Here is a 23,329-nt window from a genome sequence, read left to right as displayed (position 1 = left end):
ACTGCCATAAAAAAGCCAGACTTGTCATGGTCCAGATCGGGGTCCCTTTAAATTTACCTTGTTTATGTTACGATCCGGACCGTTGATTCCCTGTTTTCCCATGTCCCTCGGCTTTGGTGATCAGAGGCAATTAATGCTGGGCTGAACCGGTAGTTTATAGTCTCCGGCTTTCAGCCCTTCGACGCGGGAGCATCTGCAAAGTCATCAAAGGTACAGTGTGCCGATGTCATCTGGCCGGAGCAAGCCTAGTCTCTGCCGAAGCGAGTGCCGGTAATTCGCCCTTCCTCACCGGAGCAACCCTGTCCAGTTACCTCACCGAAGCGAGCCTGCAAAGTTTCCTCATCAAGGTGGGTCCGTCAGTTAGCCCGCCGGAGAGAATCAGGAGCCGCTGTCTACTGTTCCTGGGCCGAGTCCAGAGCTCACCACTACCCGGAGGTTCCAAGTACCACGTGCTGGCTCCGGCGACATCCAAGTTTAACGTCCAAGTCCTGGCTCCAGCGGCATCCAAGTACCACGTCCAAGTCCTGGCTCCGGTGGCATCCAAGTATCACGTCCAAGTCCAAGTCCTGGCCCTGGCGGCATCCAAGTACCAAGTCAAGTCCTGGCCCTGGCGGCATCCGAGTACCAACTCAAGTCCTGGCCCTGGCGGCATCCAAGTACCAAGTCAAGTCCTGGCCCTGGCGGCATCCGAATACCAAGTCGAGTCCTGGCCCTGGCGGCATCCGAGTACCAAGTCCCTCTCGCCTCTAGCCCTCGTCTGTAGCCCTCGCTTGCACCTCAGTCTAGTTCTATCACTGGAGCTAGATAGGTACTGTGTTGTTCTTGGGTGTTTGTCTTGTCTGGTCCTCGCCTCTGTGGGGTAAGTCAGGTCGTCTTGCTGTTGCTCCACGGGGGTGTCATGTCTTGTCTTGTCTTGTCCTCGCCTCTGTGGGGTAAGTCAGGCCGTCTTGCCGTTGCTCCGTGGGGGGTCATGTCTTGTCTTGTATTGTCCTCGTCTCCGTGGGGTAAGTCAGGCCGTCTTGCCGTTGACCCGCGGGGGGGGGTGGAGTCATGAGTCCCAGCCCTATGTCCTGTTCCCAAGGAGGAGTCCCTACTCTCTGTTGTGTGTGTGAGTCCCGGCCCTATGTCCTGTTTCCAAGGAGGGGTCCCAACTCTGTGTTCTGTGTATGTGTCCATGGTTCCATGTACCTGCTCTCCCGAGACCAAGGCTCTGTTTTCCATGTTCCTCCTCTCCCTAGCCCATGTCATGTCCATGCCTGGTTCTGGGGTCTGAGCCCGAGGCAAGACCCAGGTACTGGGTCCTTGCCCAGTCTCGGGCTCGGAGTCCATACCCTAGCCTCTTCATGTCTCCTCTAGTTCTGGGAGCTGATTCCAAGTCCCAGCCCAGACCCTTGGTCCTAGCCTAGTCGTAATCGTCAGTCCTTGTCCAGTTCGCTATTCATACTCCTGCCTTGCTCTCCTGGTTTCGAACAATAAACTAAATTTAATTAACCTCACAAGATGTGTCTTGCATTTGGGTCCACCCTTGCTCCCAATGCCCCACCCCACTGTGACAAGACTACAGTTTGCAAGTGCACATGGGGACAATGATCTTACTTTTTGGAGAAATATCCTCTGGTCTGACGAAACAAAAATTGTACTGTTTGGCTATAATGACCATCATTATGTTTGGAAGGAAAAGAGTGAGGCTTGCAAGCCGGAGAACACCATCCCAACCGTGAAGCATGGGGGTGGCAGCATCATGTTGTGGGGCTACTTTGCTGCAGGAGGGACTGGTGCACTTCACAAAATAGATGGCATCATGAGGAAGGAAAATTATGTGGATATATTGAAGCAACATCTCAAGACATCAGCCAGGAAGTTAAAGCTCGATCACAAATGAGTCTTCCAAATGGACAATGACCCCAAGCATACCTCCGAAGTTGTGGCAAAATTGCTTACGGACAACAAAGTCAAGGTATTGGAGTGGCCATCACAAAGCCCTGACCTCAATCTGATGGAAACTTTGTGGGCATTACTGAAAAAGTGTGTGTGAGCAAGGAGGCCTACAAACCTGACTCAGTTACATCAGCTCTGTCTGGAGGAATGGAACAAAATTCCAGCAACTTACTGTGAGAAGCTTGTGGAAGGCTACCCAAAACGTTTGACCCAAGTTAAACAATTTAAAGGCAATGCTAACAAAGTGTATGTAAACTTCTGACCCTCTGGGAAAGTGATGAAAGAAATAAAAGCTGAAACAAATCTTTCTCTCTACTATTATTCTGACATTTCACGTTCTTAAAATAAAGTAGTCATCCTAATTCACCTAAAACAGGGAATGTTTTCTAGGATTAAATGTCAGGAATTGTGAAAAACTGAGTTTAAATGTATTTGGCTGAGGTGTATGTAAACTTCTGACTTTAACTGTACATCTACTGATGCTTCTGGACACATCTTCAGTGATCTTCCTGGAATCATCCGGTGTTTCGGGTCTTTCAACATCATACAACCTCCTCCAGGTGACCCAGCCGGGGCTGATCAGACCCCAGCTTGTGTCCAGATGGCTAGCTACTTATGACTCCATGGCTCCCCTCTTTTGAGCCACAGCCATCTTGAGGCCCTCTCTGCCACATCAGTGGTACTGCGGATGGCTCTCCTCTTCCTCTTTCTCTCGATGCCCAAATTGCTGAAGGCTCTAGCTAAGGAACAGGCTGCAAATCCCCTACAACCAACCTCCACTGGGAGACACCTCGTTCTCCATCCAGCCTGCTGACAGTTGCTGACCAGTCCTGCGTACTTGGAGAGCTTCCTTTCAAAGGTCTCTTCCAAGCGATCTTCCCATGGGACTGTCAGCTCCAGCAGCACCACTTGCTTAGTAGACTCAGACACAAGGACAATGTCTGGTTGCAGGGTGGTGGCCGCGATATGGTTGGGGAACTTCAGCTGCCGTTGGAGGTCCACCAACAGCCGCCAGTCCCTTGCAAAGGTCAGGGTGCCTGCAGATGTTCTTTTGGCGGGTATTGGCTGCTCCCCAGCTATGACAAAGGCAATGGTCTGCTTGGAGGGTCGGGACCGCTTCGCCCACTCAACTCCTGCGCCGATGGCTTCAGCGATGGTCTTCAGGACCTGATCATGCCTCCATCGGTACCATCCCTCACCAAGTGCCTTTGCGATTGACTGGGGACTGCAAGAAAGGAAATTAAGGATCCCAGTTGCACAGTGGGGTATCAGGCCCAAGACTTGGAGTTTAGTGATTAATTTTGAGAGGACATTAGTGTTGCATGTTGAGTTGTAGTCAACAAAAAGCATCTTGATGTATGCATCGCTGTTGGCAAGATGTTCCAGGGCTGATTGAAGAGCCAATGAAATGGCATATGTTGTTGATCTGTTCTGATAGTAGGCAAATTGGAGCATATCCAAGTCTCTCATCAGGCAGGAGTGGATATGCTTCATGAACAACCTTTCAAAGCACATCATCACAATGGATGTAAGTGCTCCTGGATAAAGGTCACTGAGTCAGGTTACCTCGTTCTTCTTGGTCACTGGTACAATTGAAGCCTGCTTGAAGCAGGTGGGTACCTCAAGCTGCTAAAGCAAGAGACTGAAGATGTCAGTGAACACTCCAGCCAGTTCTTCAGTACTTGGCCAGGTATACTGTCTGGGCCAGACACTTTCCGTGGTTTCATCTTCCTGAAGGATACTCTCAAGTCGTTAAACAGCCAAAAATGGCAACCCGGCCATACTAAATTATAAGTCTGCGATTTAACTTTCCCAAACAACACCACAGCTACTGGCATTCTACACAGATTAATTTTGAGTTCAAGTTCAAGTTTAATTGTCATTCAACCATACATGAATACTCATGAATGCAGCCAAATGAAAGAGCATAATTCCGGGGTCAAGTTGCAAAACACAGTAGCAAGAGTCATACACAGTGCAAGGCACATATAAGATAGCAAGCACATATATGATATCAATACAGTCACACAAAAAAAATATAGTCCAAGATCCTGAGTCCATGAATTTTACAGCAGTCCAGTGGAACACAATACAACCTGTCCTCTGTGAAGCAAACACCAGGAGGCAGCACCATCTCCACCACTGGCACTCAGGTGGAGCACAACAGCTCCATCACTTCTCTCCTGGGCACTTGCAAACAGGCGACTTTGCGGCCCAAGTCCCAGTCTTGCCATGACCCACAGCTCCCCTGCCGCCCGCCCCCGCTATCCGCCAATAAATCAGTGAATCGGACCCGCAGCATCCACATCAACAATGTCCAACAGGGTCTTGCGATCATGAGAAAAGCGACCCAGAATGCACACTGCCTTCATGCATTGGCTCCTCTGACACAGGCAGCAACGCAATCCGCGCCAAGTCTAGTTCCTCCACCTCCTCTGCCAGTGAGAAACCCACTGATGGTGCAGACCTGCGGCACACCGAGTTCTCAATGTCCAGCACGGTCTTGCGATTGTAAAACACGTGATTACGATAGGCAACAACACCTCTGGTTGGTCCCGTAGAACTGTGCCTGAGTGTACCGCCATCTCACCGGAGGATCATGTGTTGAGTATCTGTCCTTGAGTGACCTGCAGCCTGGACAAGAGCTGCGGATTTAAAGAGCAGATAAATATAATGGGTGTGCCAATAAATTGTTTGCTACAACGATAAGACTATCAGAATACCTGGGCACAATGTCAAGGTGCATAGGAGGGCTTTGAACAAAATTTGGAGCCTATTCACTCAACATTTCCATGAACAGCAATTCTACTGTCTTCCTTTTGCAACTTTAAATCTATCACCACAACAGTTCTTGGTGCAGTCCTGAATGCATCTTCCCTGTTGTGAGCCAGGAACAGTGGTTGCTGCACATTAGTGGAGATATTACTCTTAGATGTTACTTCTTAAAGCAGGCTTTGAGAACATCCTTCAATCATTTCCTCTATCTTCCTGGTAATCTTGCAGTGATGGAACTTGAGATCGTGCGTTTGTTACAGGAGTATGGTGTCAGGTTGCCCTTTTGAGTCGACTGAGGATGCTGCTTTGGGACTTGACGCTGATGTTTATTCTCTTATTCTGTGATAGGACTTCTTCAGCGCTTGATGTGCCTATTATACAGTAGATACACCATGTCTCATTTCCATTTAAAAAGATTCTACAAATATCTATGTGATAGTATTCAATCAATTTGATTTTATTTAATTTAATGTGTATTGGTTAGAATGTCAAAACGGCTTATTTCTGTAGTTTGAAAGATTTAAAATTGAGCTTGATTTCAGCTCAACTAATCTCCAAAATACTTTTCAAAATAGCATCATGTGATTTTCTACGCCCACTTGAAAGGCATCTTTTAACATCCTGATTCAAAGGGCAGTTCCTCTGGTGTGCTACATGAGTTTAGCCCAAGTTATCTTTATGCAGTCATCCTTAGATAGAAAGTTTACTCTGAGGATCAATTAATGTTAAAGATCATTTGTGATGTGGTTTTCAGGTATCTTCAAGTAGATCTTTTTGAAAGGTGTTGTTTATAAAGCGTGATAGCAATTAACAGTATTAAGCATACTGTTCTTTTAGAAACACTTTTTCTCTGTGTTTCCCTTTTATTGGATCTTGGCTCTCGATCTTTAGATACTTTTATCAGACCTCTGAACCTATGCAACCACACTGATTTTGATAATGCATTTTTATAGTGTCAAACCTAAACTTGACTGTAAATTTGCTGTCAAAATCCATGTGAACTTGGAAGTAAAGAAAATGAAATTCAGGAGGTTTCAGATGACGCCCACCTACCTATATGTCCTCTCCAGTAATACTTTGGATTGCACTAATATTCTTCTGTAGTTGTCTAATTTGGTTCATACTTATAGTATAGAGGGACTGCATATTTAATTATTATTCTGTACGCCTCAGTTCAGATCTGAGAACCTATTGGCTCACCACTATCCCATAATATGATTATGGTGTTTCATGTAACTACTCTGCTGTAGAACGTACACAGTGATTCAGGCCTCTCATGCAACCTGTAACTCCCTGGTGTAACTGCTACATAGAACATAGAACATAGAATAGTACAGCACAGTACAGGCCCTTCAGCCCACAATGTTGTGCCGACCCTCAAACCCTGCCTCCCATATAAGCCCCACCTTAGATTCCTCCATATACCTGTCTAGTAGTCTCTTAAACTTCACTAGTGTATCTGCCTCCACCACTGACTCAGGCAGTGCATTCCACGCACCAACCACTCTCTGAGTAAAAAACCTTCCTCTAATATCCCCCTTATACTTCCCACCCCTTACCTTAAAGCCATGTCCTCTTGTATTGAGCAGTGGTGCCCTGGGGAAGAGGCGCTGGCTATCCACTCTATCTATTCCTCTTATTATCTTGTACACCTCTATCATGTCTCCTCTCATCCTCCTTCTCGCCAAAGAGTAAAGCCCTAGCTCCCTTAATCTCTGATCATAATGCATACTTTCTAAACCAGGCAGCATCCTGGTAAATCTCCTCTGTACCCTTTCCAATGCTTCCACATCCTTCCTATAGTGAGGTGACCAGAACTGGACACAATACTCCAAGTGTGGCCTAACCACAGTTTTATAGAGCTGCATCATTACATCGCGACTCTTAAACTCTATCCCTCGACTTTTGAAAGCTAACACCCCATAAGCTTTCTTAACTACCCTATCTACCTGTGAGGCAACTTTCAGGGATCTGTGGACATGTACCCCGAGATCCCTCTGCTCCTCCACACTACCAAGTATCCTGCCATTTACTTTGTACTCTGCCTTGGAGTTTGTCCTTCCAAAGTGTACCACCTCACACTTCTCCGGGTTGAACTCCATCTGCCACTTCTCAGCCTACCTGGTCTCTCAGCACAATTCTATCTGATTAAATAACAACACGTGCATTTACATAGCACTGTTTATGTGGTCAACACATTCAAAAGCACACTACAAAGACATCAGAGAAAATTTGACATCCAACTATTGAAAGAATAAGCAAGAATGAGGTGAATGAGAGAAATTTAAGGAGCAGCTTAACAAAGTTGGAGATATTTACAGAATAATTCCAGTGTTTGGGATCTTAACATCTGAGGGCATAATCAGCAAGGGCTTCACTGAAAATTTATATATGCAATAGACCAATAATTCTTAGCGCACAAGCACCCTGGAGACATTTAATGATGAAAAATTACAAAGGCAGGAAGATTAGGAACACCTTAAGCCACAATCGCCACCCTAATTGTCAGTTATTCAAATAATCAAACTTGGCGGGTAATTTACTAGAATTTAAACTGATAGCAAAGAATGACGTAATTTACTTACTTGCAATTGAATTAGCTTGTCATGCTGATTGCTGCTATTTTCCCAAACTACATTAAGTTGAGTGAGAGCTTCAATCCTCAGTCCTGATCCCGGCATTGTAGCTGGGTGGAACAAAGTCTCCAGAGACAAATCGACAATGTACTTGTACTTGAACAATGCATTAGAATCAAGATCTACAATTATTCCTATTGGCAAAATGAATAATAAGTTATCAACACATATTCAAACAAGCATTTGCTACAATCATTCTCTAATTATATTAAATATATTTATGAGTTTTTTTTCCAACAAAGTGTCCTGTTTCAGTATGAGGGGATTCTGCTTTTAAGGCACTGTGATTTCACTTGGGCTGGCTTTGATTTCAATGGAGCTCTTTCTCTCTGTATAATCCTAAAGTACAGCATTAGATTATTTCAATATACTGTATATGACTATACTTAAACTATTAATCCTATAGACTTTCTTACCAGCCTTAATAAAAGGCTCCAAGCTCAATGAAAACAATAACATTTGATCCATTGAATATTTTCAAAATTTATTATTTTATGTGATCTGAATAATACTGGCAAAACTATCATTTATTTGAGATGGTGGTGTTGAGCCAAATTTTTGATCCATTGCAGTCCCTATTAGCCAGAGAAAGTGGCTCACCTGAGGACTGGGAGAAATTCAGAGTTCAGCAGAGGAGGACAACAGGCTTAATTAGGAAGGGGAAAAAAGATTATGAGAGAAAACTGGCGGGGAACATAAAAACGGACTGTAAAAGCTTTTATAGATATGTAAAAAGGAAAAGACTGGTAAAGACAAATGTAGGTCCCCTGCAGACAGAAACAGGTGAATTGATTATGGGGAGCAAGGACATGGCAGACCAATTGAATAATTACTTTGGTTCTGTCTTCACTAAGGAGGACATAAATAATCTTCCAGAAATAGTAAGGGACAGAGGGTCCAGTGAGATGGAGGAACTGAGTGAAATACATGTTAGTAGGGAAGTGGTGTTAGGTAAATTGAAGGGATTGAAGGCAGATAAATCCTCAGGGCCAGATGGTCTGCATCCCAGAGTGCTTAAGGAAGTAGCCCAAGAAATAGTGGATGCATTAGTGACAATTTTTCAAAACTCGTTAGATTCTGGACTAGTTCCTGAGGATTGGAGGGTGGCTAATGTAACCCCACTTTTTAAAAAAGGAGGGAGAGAGAAACCGTGGAATTATAGACCGGTTAGCCTAACGTCGGTGGTGGGGAAACTGCTGGAGTCAGTTATCAAGGATGTGATAACAGCACATTTGGAAAGCGGTGAAATGATCGGACAAAGTCAGCATGGATTTGTGAAAGGAAAATCATGTCTGACAAATCTCATAGAATTTTTTGAGGATGTAACTAGTAGAGTGGATAGGGGAGAACCAGTGGATGTGGTATATTTGGATTTTCAAAAGGCTTTTGACAAGGTCCCACACAGGAGATTAGTGTGCAAACTTAAAGCACACGGTATTGGGGGTAAGGTATTGGTGTGGGTGGAGAATTGGTTAGCAGACAGGAAGCAAAGAGTGGGAATAAACGGGACCTTTTCAGAATGGCAGGCGGTGACTAGTGGGGTACCGCAAGGCTCAGTGCTGGGACCCCAGTTGTTTACAATATATATTAATGACTTGGATGAGGGAATTAAATGCAGCATCTCCAAGTTTGCGGATGACACGAAGCTGGGTGGCAGTGTTAGCAGTGAGGAGGATGCTAAGAGGATGCAGGGTGACTTGGATAGGTTGGGTGAGTGGGCAAACTCATGGCAGATGCAATTTAATGTGGATAAATGTGAAGTTATCCACTTTGGTGGCAAAAATAGGAAAACAGATTATTATCTGAATGGTGGCCGATTAGGAAAAGGGGAGGTGCAACAAGACCTGGGTGTCATTATACACCAGTCATTGAAAGTGGGCATGCAGGTACAGCAGGCAGTGAAAAAGGCGAATGGTATGCTGGCATTTATAGCGAGAGGATTGGAGTACAGGAGCAGGGAGGTACTACTGCAGTTGTACAAGGCCTTGGTGAGACCACACCTGGAGTATTGTGTGCAGTTTTGGTCCCCTAACCTGAGGAAAGACATCTTTGCCATAGAGGGAGTACAAAGAAGGTTCACCAGATTGATTCCTGGGATGGCAGGACTTTCATATGAAGAAAGACTGGATGAACTGGGCTTGTACTCGTTGGAATTTAGAAGATTGAGGGGGGATCTGATTGAAACATATAAGATCCTAAAGGGATTGGACAGGCTAGATGCAGGAAGATTGTTCCCGATGTTGGGGGAGTCCAGAACGAGGGGTCACAGTTTGAGGATAGAGGGGAAGCCTTTTAGGACCGAGATTAGGAAAAACTTCTTCACACAGAGAGTGGTGAATCTGTGGAATTCTCTGCCACGGGAAACTGTTGAGGCCAGTTCATTGGCTATGTTTAAGAGGGAGTTAGATATGGCCCTTGTGGCTACAGGGGTCAGGGGGTATGGAGGGAAGGCTGGGGCGGGGTTCTGAGTTGGATGATCAGCCATGATCATAATAAATGGCGGTGCAGGCTCGAAGGGCCGAATGGCCTACTCCTGCACCTATTTTCTATGTTTCTATGTTTCTATAGTGAAGGTACTCCCAGAATACTGTCGGATAGGGAGTACGGGGATTTAGACCCAGAGGTATTTAAAGAAACAGAATTCAGAATCAGCATGTTGTGCAATTTAGTATGGAATATGCCAGTGGTTATACATTTACTCATCCTCTTCCTACTTGCTGCCTTTCTAGTAGTAGAGATCATGGTATTAGGAGATGATGTTGCAATAGTCTAAGCAATAGTTTATATTGCATATGGTACACTGTGTGGCTATGATGCACTAGCAGTGAAGTAAATAAATATTTAGTGTGATGGATAGGGTACCAATCAAGCAGGTGCCTCTGTTCTGGGTGCGGCTTCTGTGTATTTGGAGCTTCATCACGTTCATCACTTGGGCCTTATAGAGGATGGAAAAGTTTTGGGTTTCAGGAGTAACCTTCCACAGAATAACCATCCCCACCCCTGATCTGTCATTATATATCGTCAATATTTATGTGGCTGATCCAAATGAATTTCTTGTCAATAGTGGGACCCCAGGATGTTGTTGGTACTGCCACTTATAATAATAAATACCTGAGATGAAAGAGGGTAAAGTAAAATTGGTAAGAAACAAAACATTATGGTGAGCCTTCTTAAACATTTATTGGTTGAACTGACTGGTTATACTTTGAAGCAAGCATGGATTGTTTCCTGCACATATAGTGCAAATGTTTTTGTTAAATTCTGCAGTAATAGAAGCAGAATTATATTTTAAAGTCATCTTAATTTGCCCTATTCATTCATAGTTGAATTATTTATACATGCATAATTTATCAGTTTTATTCCACTGCACTGATTCAGGCTTTTATACATATTTACTGTAAAATGGTAAAAACATGGCAAAAACTTCAGATAAACCCAAACATCTGCACTAGATGGCGGTAAAATTAGTATCCCCACAACTGATTTGGGAGTTGACTTCCCTTGTCAACCTCACCAGTTCTCTTCACCTTTCAATACATTTATCAGTTTTTGAACTCTTTTCTTTTGGATTTTAAAGTATAGGCATTTTTATTTTCTATTATATTTTAAAATAAGAACAGTAAGTAAGTAAATATATAAATGAAGTCTCGTAATTTGGAAAAAAAAATCAGTTTATGCTCAGTTTAAATATATATTCAGACTATGTATGAGATTTTTAGCACGTTTTGCATTGTTTGCAGATATTTCTTGGTTAAGTCCTGCCCCTTTTGAAAATGCACCAGGCATCTCCTAACATACAGTTCAACCAGGAGTACATCAGGAGTTAGTAATGATATGAAGTGTTTTCCTCTTGCCCTGCAAAACTATTTTAAATACTGTATTAATATTCATACCCTGTGCTTTTTATTTCCATAATTTTATTCTGCTGACTGCACTGGGAATTGATCAAAGTTTCAGCGAACTGACCAGGTAATTGTCACTGATAGTGGAGGTTCAGGATCACTGAAAGCCATCTGGCACGATGTTCCAAGCCAGTAGTGGTTGGGAATGCAGGGTGATCTCAGGAAACCTTTGCACTGCTGAACCCATATATTTCCTTCCAATTCCAATGTTTTAATGACACCCCCCCCCCACTGATCCTCACCCTATTTTCTGTGACAATCCCCCCTTCTTCCCTCTTCAACGTGCTGTTTTGTTTTTGTGTGACTCAAATACCATTGCAAGCAGTCCTCTGTGCACCGCAGCGTGGAAGTTAAAAAACATAACTGCAAGTCATTCTTAAAAGCACACATGATGTTGCTTCCTTGAAAGAAGGAAGCCCCAGTTTTGCAGTTTTATGGTACCTTTTGATCTGACGTTAGTTAATCTCATCACATAAAAAAAGGAATGAAATCCACTTTCTTGCCTTACATCTGAAGATTAGTATGATTCCATGTCAGATAGTGGGAAAATGCAAGGCCCAGAAAGATGAATGAAATCTTACTACTTTTGGCTCGCTCGCTTTTCCGGTAAGCCTCACCTTCAGTGTATCGCCTCATGAGGAGTACTAACATCAGCATGAACTTCCTTGAGATTTCTGGATTCCCCATAATCCACTCAAACGTCTCTCATTAACCAAAGGAATAAAAACCGTTCGGGTCCAGTCTTTTATAGTCTAGCTACGGGACACAGAAAGAAACGCCAGCCTGGCAAAGCAGAACAGAACAGGGAAAGAGGATGGTACCGTAGATCTGGTCACAGAATTTAAACAAAAAAATCTTGCGAAACTTGCCGGAACTTGCAAAATGTGCTGTTTTGTAACTGAGCGAGCGAGAGGTGGCCCGAAGGGGCCAGTGACTCCGTGAAAGTATGGGCGTCAGTGGATGTGAATCTGGAAGGGGTGTGTGTGTGTGTGTGTGTGTGTGTGTGTGTGTGTGTGTGTGTGTGTGTGTCTGTCTGTCTGTCTGTCTGTCTGTCTGTCTGTCTGTCTGTCTGTTTGTTTGAGTTTGAGAGATGTGCGCACCCGTACTCCTGTCTGGGTCTTTGTCTTGGGAGTGAATCTACGGTTACGTGTCTATGTGTGTGTCTCTTAGTGTTCACGACTCTGCGAGTAGCTTCATGTCTCTGAAAGTATCTGAATGTGATCGAGTCTTCCTCTCTGTGATTGATTTCTAATCATTTATCTATCTGTATGTAAATATGTTTAATTCCGACTCTACAAACATTGGTACACCCCGTTGGCAAGGAAAAGCAAAGACTGGTGTAACACTTTCAAAGTCCCGAGGAAACAAAATAACTCAGAACTTTCAGAACTATAGTCCGATATTCAGTTTTGGAAAAGAAGTAAATGAAAAGAGAAAAGAAATCTAAAGGATAACAAAGAAAAATGAATAGATGTATTAAAATATTATCTTAATAAAAGAACACTAAATTATAGTCTGTTTAAATGGGATAAAATGCAATTTATTTTCATTGAGCAAATCTTGTGACGAAAACTCATTTTACAGATCAGTGTTAATAGAAAGTTTAAATTATATCAGTCCATTAATCCAGACGCTGGTGGTGCCAGATGAGCAAATTTTCTGAGCTATCAGATGTAAATTTATTAATTTTTCCTTGAAGCTGGTAAGTTTCGAGGGAGCGCGGGAAATGGGGCCACAGTGAGTGGAAGGGAACGCTAGAATCAGTACCTCCGGAACCAGTTGCTGAATCATCAGAATTTCAGATCGTTTGAGTGTGGATTGTTTGAGTTTTACTGTAGATTACAATTAATGATGGAACCCAGTGATCAAAACTAGTTTTAAAAATCAATCATATGAGTGTAAATGTAAGATATTTTCTACTGTCCATTATCAGGAACTGTAGAGGAGGCTTGATCCAGAAGTGGCACAGCAGGGACATTTCGCAGTAAACGTTATATTACAGGACCACAATCCCTTATCCGAAATTCTGAAATCCGAAAAGCTCCGAAAACCAAAGTCCTTTTCATGGAGTGTGGAGCGTGTCGTAACAAGGCTTGTTTGACGCGCCAACAGCTGACGTCACTCAGGTGTGACGTGGCAGCACTAGCAGAGGCCGCCAGACATCAGTTGTGGCTCAGCGCTTGTACTGGTTACACGTGCATTTGCTGATGCTGATATTTTGTGTTCACTGTTGACTTTGTTGAACCTACAGATCAAGACTTTGAAGGATTTCGTGTCACTAATGAGAAGATGATGATAGCAAACCTTGTAACTTACCCTAAAATGTTATTGAACGAAAGTGTAAATAAGTTAGAGGAAGCTGACATCGAAGAAATGCTGAACATTGACAATGATGCACCTGTCGTGCATTCCTTGAGTGATGGGGAAATTGCTGAAATAGTGTTAAATACAGATAAGCATGAAGATAGTAGTGATGATGATGACATAGTGAACACAGGTGAAAAAATCCCCAGAGACGATATGGTGAAAATGTGTGATCAGTTAATTGCTGGCCTTGAACAACGTGCATTTATCAGTGAGCAAGAGATTATGGCAGTTTACTCAGTTAAAGAGAAATTGCTTAGACATAAACCTATGTTAATGAGACAGATGACGCTTGAAGAAGTCTTTAAAAACTCCGATTGTCGTAGTGCTGCTTCATAACTTGAGAATCCTGTTCCTGGCCCACCAAGTACCTGTAGAGGTACCTGTAGCTTTATCTGCCAGACGTAATGCAACTTAACTAGAGGTACCTGTACGTATTTAGCTTAGTTTGAACCTGTATATGTCCTAGAGTATTTACGTTCTACATTTATCCCTCTATTTCATTTATCGGTATACTACTCTGTAAGTAAACTGTAATAGTATTTGTAAAAGAGCACGGATCAGGAAAACCCAGAAGTTCTCTCTCCAGCATTCATTGTTTGAGCATGTACAGGCTTTTTTTCTTGTCATTGTTCCCTAAACAATACAGTATAACGGCTATTTACATAGCATTTACATTGTATTAGGTATTATAAGTAATCGAGAGATGATTTAAAGTACACAGGAGGATGTGCGTATGCCTGGAGCTCCCCTGGGTCCTAAAGTCCACCCGCACTGAGACAAGTTAATTATCAATATAATTATCAATTTTCTGAAATCCAAAAAATTCTGAATTCTGAGATGCAACTGGCCCCAAGGACTCGAATAAGGGATAAAGTAATAAACTACAAAATAACAAGCCACGAGGGGCCATAAAACAATAGACAACAGATACTAAACACAACAGGCAACAACGTATCTGAAAGCTAGGATGAGGCTAGCCAGTTCAATGAGTGAACAAGGGTTGTGCAAAAGAGCTGGGTTTAAATAGGCTGCAGGTGATGAGTTGGAAATGAGTGGCAGGTGATTCCTGTTAGTTGGGTGGATTCTGAGAGGTACCTGCCTATGCAGGCCTGATAAGTCCTCCACCCCTATGGTTGGCATCAGGCTGCCCAGAGCAATTCTGATGGGTCCAGTGTAACTCTTTGATGAGCAATGGATCCAAGATGAAAGTGGATGCGAACCAAGATTTTTCTTCTGTGCTGTACACTTCCCAGACAACTAGGTACTGCACACACTGTCCAAGACAATGTGTATCTATCAACCCATGAACCGTGTACACTGGGCCACCTTCCACCATCTTAGGATCTGGAAGTGCAGCTTCAGGGAGTTGAGGTGGTCCATGGACAATGGGCCTGAGGTAGGATAGGTGAAAGGTAGGTGAGATCCTGAGAGGCAGTTTCACGATGGGGTAAACTTCAAGGGAACAATGAACTGGGGCGAGAGCCTATGGGAGGTGGTTCACAGGGGCAGATCTTGTGTGGACAGCTAGATATGGTTCCCAGGCCACAGTAGTCTGGCTGGGCACCACTGGCAGTTGGCCTGGTGGCATTAGGTAAGGTTGTCCCTCCAAGCCCTCCTCTAAGCTTTCTGGCAACAGCATACTCGGGACCCTGGAGGATGGGACCTCCACAGGGAACTGGTTGGTAGCCATAAAGAACTTCAAAGGATGACACACCCTTGGCAGAGGAGGCGTGTAAATTATGGGACAGCTCAGATACTTCTTCCATGTGGGCGGGTCAGAGGCAGAAAAGCATCACAGAAACTTCTCCAGTTGCTGATTGGCTCTTTCAGACTGCCTTTTGGTCTGTGGGTGATAGCCAGAGGACAACTGCACAGGAGGTGAATTGAGGCGACCAGTCCAACATATTGGCTTGGGAGAAGCTGTGGTGGTGAACCACATGTTGGAGAACCAAGCCTGCCATCTGAGAGGCTGACAAATTTGGGAAGGGCAATGAAGTGGGCAGCCTTGGAGAACCTGTCCACCACTGCTAAGATCACTGTGGCCCCATCAGAAGGTGGAAAACCCGTGATAAAATCAGTGACAATATGGGACCATGTGCATCAAGGGACAAATAGGGGGCTGGAGAAATGTAGAGGGCTGCTGGTTGGAGGAATTGGACTGGGCACATCGAGAGCAGGCAGCGATGAACTGATGTACATCTGCAATCACAGTGCATCACCAGAACCAGCGTCGTAGAAATCCTGGAATCCATTGTGCACCTCGAGAGGGGTGAGGAATCAGCACTCTGGAAATTCTCAGAGTGCATGGCCAGCAGCACATATATGCAGTTACTGTATCAGGAGTGTCAGCCAAAGCAGGTTCATGCTGTAGGGCCTGGTGGATGTACTTCTCAAGTCCCAGACGAATGGAGTGAGGATCTGGGAGGATGGAATGATGGGATGAGTTTCAATCTCCTCTCAGCTGGGTCAATCTATCGTGACAGGGAGTCCGCCTTAACGTTCTTGGAGCCGAGTAGGTAGGAGATGGTGAAGTTGTATTGCTTGAGGAAAAGGGTCTAGCAAGCCTGTTGTAGGTTGAGTTGTGTGTCTGCTGTATGGATATGAGGTTCTGGTGGTCAGTCCAGATCAGAAAGGGCTTGGTGTTTCCCATCAGTGAATATCTCCATTCCTCCAATGCCCATTTGATGGCAAGTAGCTCTGTTTCCTACTGCATACTGGTGCTGTACAGAGATGAACTTGCGTGAGAGGAAGGCACAAGGGGGTGAGTCTTCCCATCCACCCTTCACAGAGAGAGGATGGCTCTGGTGCTCATGTCAGATCCACCTCTACCACAAATGGTGCAGAGTGTTTCAGATAGCAGAGAATGGGAGCAGAGGTGTGACGTCTCTTAAGCTCCTTGAAAGCGTGGTTTGCAGCAGCAAACCAAGTTGTCCGTGAGAGAAGTAACTGGGTAAGGGAGGTGAGAGGAGCAGTTATTTGACTGTAGTTTCATTAGAAGTTGAAGCCCAAGAAATGCTGTAGCTGCTTGGGGGAGCATAATCGGGACCATTCAATGTCAGCGTGCACCTTATGTGGGTCCGTGATCATGCCTTGGAGTGAAAGGACATTACACAGGAAGGAAATGACTGAGGTGTGGATCTGGCATTTTCCAATTGCAGTACAGTTGGGTTTCCAGGAGATACTGAAGAACTGAATGGATGTGACAGACGTGATCTTGGGCGTTAATGTTTAAGTTAGTTTGTTTAATTTGAATGTACATTGTTTTAAATTAATTAAATGTTTTGAAATAAATTTATCTTTAAATTATTTAAAAATTTATTATTTATTTCAATTCTTTTTAAATGTCTTTGATCATCAGAGATATTTGGTAAAAATTAAAGGTCATCTTCAGAGCGTTGTTATTTTAACGTGAATATTTTCACAGACTCTTGAAGAATTCCATGCCCTTCTTTCGTCTTGTCTCTGGATGTTTATCATCTATCTGAATGGGCACATGGTGTCACAGTTTAATGTCTCATCATAAAGTAAGTACCCAGAGATACCGGATTTCAGCACAGTTCTAAAGTACTGGCCTAGATTATATGCTATAGATGCTAAAGTAATTATTAACTTCTAATAATCAACATTCTTGATTTGTTGGAACACCAGATAACTAGATCATTCTCTTTTCAATTTAATGGTTTGATATCGTGGATCTTGATCTGCCTTCACAAAAAGAAAATCTGATGAAGCAAGCAGGGAATCTCAGTTCACCGGGTCACGGAGGGAATTTATAGTCGAAGTTTTGGGTCAAGACCCTTCATCTAGGCTGAAAGGAAGAGAGATAACCAGTATACAATGGTGGTGGGAAGGGATGGAGAAAGAACTGGCAGGTGATAGGTGGGTCCAGGCGAGGAAGGTGATAAGAAGAATGGGAATGGTATCAGAAGCTGGGAGGTGATAGGGGAAATTACAATCACAAAGGTGATGGGATAAATGTAGAGAAGTGGAGAGGGGAACCAGTGGGAGGAGTATGTGGGTGATAGGCAGATGGAGAGGGTAGAGTAAGGGAATGATGGGGCCTGAGGAATAGGGCGAAGAGAGAAAAGAAGAAAACGAGGTAAAGGGACAGAGGGGGAATGGTTTCTGGAAGTTTAAGAATTTGATGTTCATGCCACTATATTTCAGACTCCCCAGACAGAATATGAGGTGCTATTCCTCTAATTTTCACTTAGCCTCAACCTGGTAGCGGTGGGGGCCTTGGCCAGGTATGTCTCTGTGAGATTGGGAAGTAAAATTAAAATGGCTGGCCACTGAGAGATCCCAGCTGGCATGACAAACAAAGTGAGGGAGCTCTGCAAAATGGTCACCTTGTCTGTGTCCAGCGTCATTGATACAGAGGAGGCCGCAATGGGAATGTCAGATGCTGTAAATAACACTGCAGAAATTAGCAGTGGAGGATTGCCTCACTAGCTCTGTTCTTGTGATGAAGCTTTCCAGGCCAGGACATCTGAGATGTCCTCCTCCTTAGAAAATGGAACGCTCCACAACCCCCAAACCCCACTGCTATAGACGGAGACTTTAAACACATCTCCTCTATTTCCCAGACTTCTGCCCTCACACCAACCACACCCCAAAACCCTCCCCCTTGCAAATAGACATAGCAGGAATAATGTTCCCCTTATCCTCACCTACCACTCCACCAGCCTATGTATCCAACATATATCATTCTTTGCAATTTGTGCTAACTACGATGAGATCCTATCATTAGGCACATCCTCTCCTCTCTTCACTTTCTACAGTGATCACTCTCTCCATGACTCTGCAATCCACACATCTCTTCCCCCTCCCCAGGTACTCACCTGTGTAACTGCACAAAATGTTACTCTTGCTCTTACATCTCCTTCCTCACCACCATACGGGGCCCTAAGCAGCCCTTCTAGGTGAGGCAGGCTTTAACATATGAAATGCCCAGTGTTGCTTTTTGCATGTGGTGCTCCTAATATGGCCACATTTATATCAGTGGGATCAGATGCAGATGGGTGACTATTTCACTGATCACCTTTGCCCTGTCCACTGTCCCCACCAGGATCTCCTGGTGGCCACCTTCCATCATCTTCAGCCCTTTGTCACTTCCCAGTTTCTGACATTAGCTCCCACTCCCCCCCGCCTCATCTGCCTATGACTGCCCTCACCTGGTTCCACCTACAATCTCTTACTCCACCCTTTTCCTCTGTCTTATTATACCAGCTATATCCCCTCTTTTTTCAGTCCAGATGAAGGGCCTCAGCCCAAAGATATTGACTATTCACTTCCCTCTATTGATGCTGTATTACCTACTGACTTCCTCCAGCTCTTTGTGTGTTGCTCCAGATTCCAGTATCTGCAATCTCTTAGTGAACTCAGATCTCCACTAAATTAGATTAGATTCAACTTTATTGTCATTGTGCCGAGTACAGATACAAAGCCAATGAAATGCAGTTAGCATCTAACCAGAAATGCAAAGAATAGTGTTATTTACAAAATAACTGCGAATGAAAAGTAAGTGCTACAGCACACAAATATAAAAGTACTGACACAGTACAATATGGGTGCAATACTGCTTAGCGCTGTGATATGAGGTTCAGCAGGGTCACAGCCGCAGGGAAGAAGCTCTTCCCATGCCTGCTGGTGCGGGAGCGGAGGCTGTTTGACGTTATTTGGCATTATTGGGAAAGAAGTTTATTTTTAATGGCAAATTTGTACGAGAGTAAAACAATATCAGGTTTATTTCAGTTGAACCTCTTCGCTGTGATCATCATTCCGCTACATAAAATTATTTCCCTCTCCCTCTCCTCTTCTTCTATTTCCCACTCTTACCTTTCCTCACCTGCTTATCACCTCCCCCGGTGACCCTCCTCCTTCCCTTTCTCCCATTGTCTACTCTCCTCTCCTATCAGATTCCTCCTTCTCCATCCCTTTACCTTACCCACCCACCTGGCTTCACCTGTCACCTTATAACCATATAACAATGGATATTGTTTAGCTATTATTCTAGCTATCTTTCTTCCCCTCCCCCCACCTTTTTATTCTGGTGCCTCCCTCTTCCTTTCCAGTGCTGAAGAAGGGTCTCGGCCCAAAACGTCAATTGTTGTTCATTGCTATGGATGCTACCTGACCTGCTGAGCATCCAATATTTTGCGTATGTTGCTTTTGGGTTTCCAGCATCTGCAGACTTTCTTGTCTTTACATAAAATTCTCCCTGCGCAGTTGCTTTCACCACTGTGGTGTTTGTGAAAGATACTTTTCCACTCTACTATGATCCTTAATATATGTAGTCCAACCTTTCTGTCTTGAACTCTTGGAGGGAAAAATCATCTTTATCCCTGTGCAAATATTCCATGTCCATTTGCATGAGAGAAATGTTTTATTGTACTTCAATTACCATTGGAATTTAAGCACATAAAATACTGGAATAGGCCAAATGGCTCCTTGAGTTTGTTTTGCCATTCCACAACTTTGTGGTTACCCTGATCTTGGCACTTTGCACTCTGTTTGCTACAACCCTTGATTTTTTTTTTCGAAACAATATGCCTGGAATATACTCAATGATTCTTCTCCGCAGGTCTTTAGTGTAGAAAGTTCCAATCAGGCATTTGAGAAAAAGATGGTCTCTATAAGCATTATATTTAATGGATAATTAAGTTCTTAAGTTCTAGATCTCCGCTCCAGGAAAGCATCCTTTTAGCTTCTACCCTGTAAAAGCTTTTCTGAATATCCATTGTTTTAATAAGATCACTTCTCATTCTGCTAAACATCCTAATAAGTGTTGTCTTAAACTGTTCAATCTTTCCTCAGTCCAAGGAATTAATCTGGCAATCATTTTCTGAACTGCCCCTAGTGCAGACAAATCTTTCCTTAAAAAAGAAGACCAAAAATGAAGCAGCTTTGCAGGTATGGTCTCAAAAAAATCGCGCTGTACCACATTGCTATTTTTGTACAGCGCATACTTTGTAATGAAAGGCAAAGTTCTTCATGTCTTTCAAATTACTTTCTGTATCTTCTCACTAACTTTGTGTTTCATGCCTTTGTACATCAGTATTCTGTTTAAGTGTTGAGAGACACAATGTCCTGCTTTATTTAAAACACGCTTGCATCCTTCATTTAAGTCATTACTATTTCAGAAGTGCTACGAACGGCCGTGAGCTCTGGAACAGAGACACTGATCATGGAGGCTCAACTTCAATGGGTTGGACATGCAGATGGAAGACAACCGCCTTCGAAAGATGGTATTTTTTTCTGAGCTGGCACATGGCACTGGAAAGCAGGGAGGCCCCACAAAGTGCTATAAAAACACTGCGAAAGTGTCCTTGAAGGCATACAATATACCTGTGACTGGTTAGGAGGACTTGGCCAAAGACCGCAACGCCTGGCGCCTGGCAGTCTACGAAGGAACCAGCACATTCGAAGAGCCGAGGCTGATAAACCTTGATCAAAGTGCCAGGGCTGCGAGGAAAAATGACCTGACTTTTCAATGGCTGTAACATGCCCAACCTGTGGGCGCATCTGTGCTTCCCATTTCGGGCTTTGCTCTCATCAGAGGCATCACTGACACCATTATCATTCCCGACTGACTTCCAAGAAGAAGATTGGGTCTAAATAATTGCATCTCCAGACCAATCCAACAGTTACAGAATGGCTACCAAGAATGATCAATTTATCTTGATTCTGATTTTTATTAGCTAATCATCAGTCCATACCTTACCCTAATACATTGCATTCTTTCCTTATGTTGTTACCACCATTCCCTCTAAGCTGCGCAGGTGCGTGACTTGACTTTACTTTATCGTTGCCAAACAATTGATAATCATCACGGCGATATTTGATTCTGCGCTTCGCACTCCCTGGAGTACAAAGTTGATAGTAAATATTAAAAATTTAAATTATAAATCATAAATAGAAAATAGAAAAGGGAAAGTAAGATAGTGCAAAAAAAAAACCGAGAGGCCGGTCCGGGTATTTGGAGGGTACGGCCCAGATCTGGGACTGCGCAGTAACTAAAATGCTCCCACGTATATAGCCTTTGTTGATGTGCACCTGGAGTTTTCTTTTGTACTGTATAATATGCCATGCAGTTTTCAGGCCATGTAAAATACTCTGCTTGGAGCAATGGCTGGTCTATGCAGGTGTAAAAAAATTGGAAAGAACTTTAGTTGTAACCATATACATGATAGCTATCAAATGCGTTTTAGAAATCTAAATGCACTGCTTGGTACATCTTCAAATAACTCTCAAAAATACCACAACATAGTTTCCTTTCATAAACCATGTTGAACAGCATCTGCATGTTCCTCTTCACATTGCACAACCTCTTGAATTAGAACTACGTTGCTGTTCCTTGATCGTCACTGGCTCTAAATTCTGAAACTCCATCCCAGCAACACTTCGGAATCGCTCTGAATAAAAATCATGTAGCAGTTCAGGAAGATGCTTATCAAGGAGAAAATTGGAGTGAACAGTAAGTGTTGATCATGCCAGTAATGTAAGTTCTTAGTTATAGATTTCAGTATTTTCTCAAAATTAGCTCTTAGATGAGTCTGTACAGGACTAGGTAATATCTCTGTAATGTCTTCCACTGCTTTTCCACCATATATCTTTTAATCTATTTTCCACTCAAATTTGTAACGGTCTCTACTTAGGCCTAAGACACACATTTCAGACACACAGTAGTCAGACTGAATATGGAATTCCATCATTCTGTTGGTCAATCAATAAAAAGTTATGAGTTAAGAAGTGTATTCTGTAGAGTTTGTTCTGCACAGACAAAATAGACTGAAGTTATCCAATGTATCTAAATAAGGATATAAAATCCATAATTTAGCTGCAAGATAGAAGTAACTAAGAAAATATTTTCTGCAAACAAGATAGCGCACAGCCAGCATTGTTGATTTGTTTTTATTGACTGGAGTTGAACGATTCAAATTTTGGTCTCATTTATTTTCATGTTAATTATAAACAACATTGGAGGTTTCTAAGCCACAGAATGAAATTCAGATTTTCTGCTTATCATGCACTTTTGAAGACTGTAACAATAACACACAATACTTAGATGTGTAACATATAAAACAAAGATATGCAGTTTACTAGCAGTTGCCAAGTGTATTCTGACCCAATGCCACAATGCTAAATAAAGCTTATGAACCATTCTACACAACTTTCAACTTTGCAAGGATTAGTTTCTGAAGCACGGCAAATACTTAAGGATTAAGCAGCACATTTTTTAACTTGGTGGCTAATCAGTTGTTTATGATCTCTGCTACACTCATTTTTAATGGAAATTGTTTATTTTGTGAAAATCTATTCTTGAGAGAAGAAAGTTCACTCACTCTTGAATGAATGAAGCCATGGTCACATTTATCAAAAATAAACTTTAGTTCCATTGCAGATTGGTACAATTTCTACAAAGCCTATTACTTTAAAATAGATTTTGGTCATCATGAAGATGGTTGGCTGAGGAACTGTTTCTATGCTATAAATTTACAATCTTGTAGGGGTCACATTGATAAAGAATATTGATTGGGCATAACATAAAAGCCAAAAGCTATATTAACCTATATGTTAACCAATAAGGGAATCTGGAAGTTGGATGATGTTCAACACTAAGAAGCAATTTTCATTTGTAATTTGGTATTGATGATCATATTCACTCAATATTGATGGAGTTACTTGGATCTTAAATGGATTATTGTATTT

At 43.0% G+C, this 23,329-nt stretch overlaps 1 protein-coding gene and 1 long non-coding RNA gene across 2 annotated transcripts in view; one reads left to right on the top strand and one right to left on the bottom strand.

Moving 5' to 3' along the window:
- LOC134358451 (microsomal triglyceride transfer protein-like) overlaps positions 1-12,585 on the bottom strand; it is a 107,776-nt gene extending 95,191 nt beyond the window's left edge. Inside the window, exons 1-2 of the mRNA XM_063070690.1 lie at positions 11,869-12,585; positions 7,299-7,483 (exon numbers count right to left, since the gene is read on the bottom strand). Coding sequence (XP_062926760.1) covers positions 7,299-7,483; positions 11,869-11,938 — 255 coding nt within the window. The 5' untranslated portion in view covers positions 11,939-12,585. The remainder of the gene's footprint in view (positions 1-7,298; positions 7,484-11,868) is intronic.
- Positions 11,967-22,968, top strand: LOC134358452 (uncharacterized). Its single transcript, XR_010020874.1, has 3 exons — positions 11,967-12,068; positions 17,043-17,142; positions 20,761-22,968. It is a non-coding gene; the product is annotated as an uncharacterized LOC134358452 (long non-coding RNA).
- Positions 22,969-23,329: the final 361 nt, after the last annotated feature.

The sequence above is a fragment of the Mobula hypostoma genome, chromosome 18 (assembly GCF_963921235.1).
Source record: "Mobula hypostoma chromosome 18, sMobHyp1.1, whole genome shotgun sequence".
Classification (NCBI taxonomy): Eukaryota; Metazoa; Chordata; class Chondrichthyes; order Myliobatiformes; family Myliobatidae; genus Mobula; species Mobula hypostoma.
Note: the sequence above shows the minus strand (reverse complement) of the source record. Positions and strands in the feature narration are given on the sequence as shown.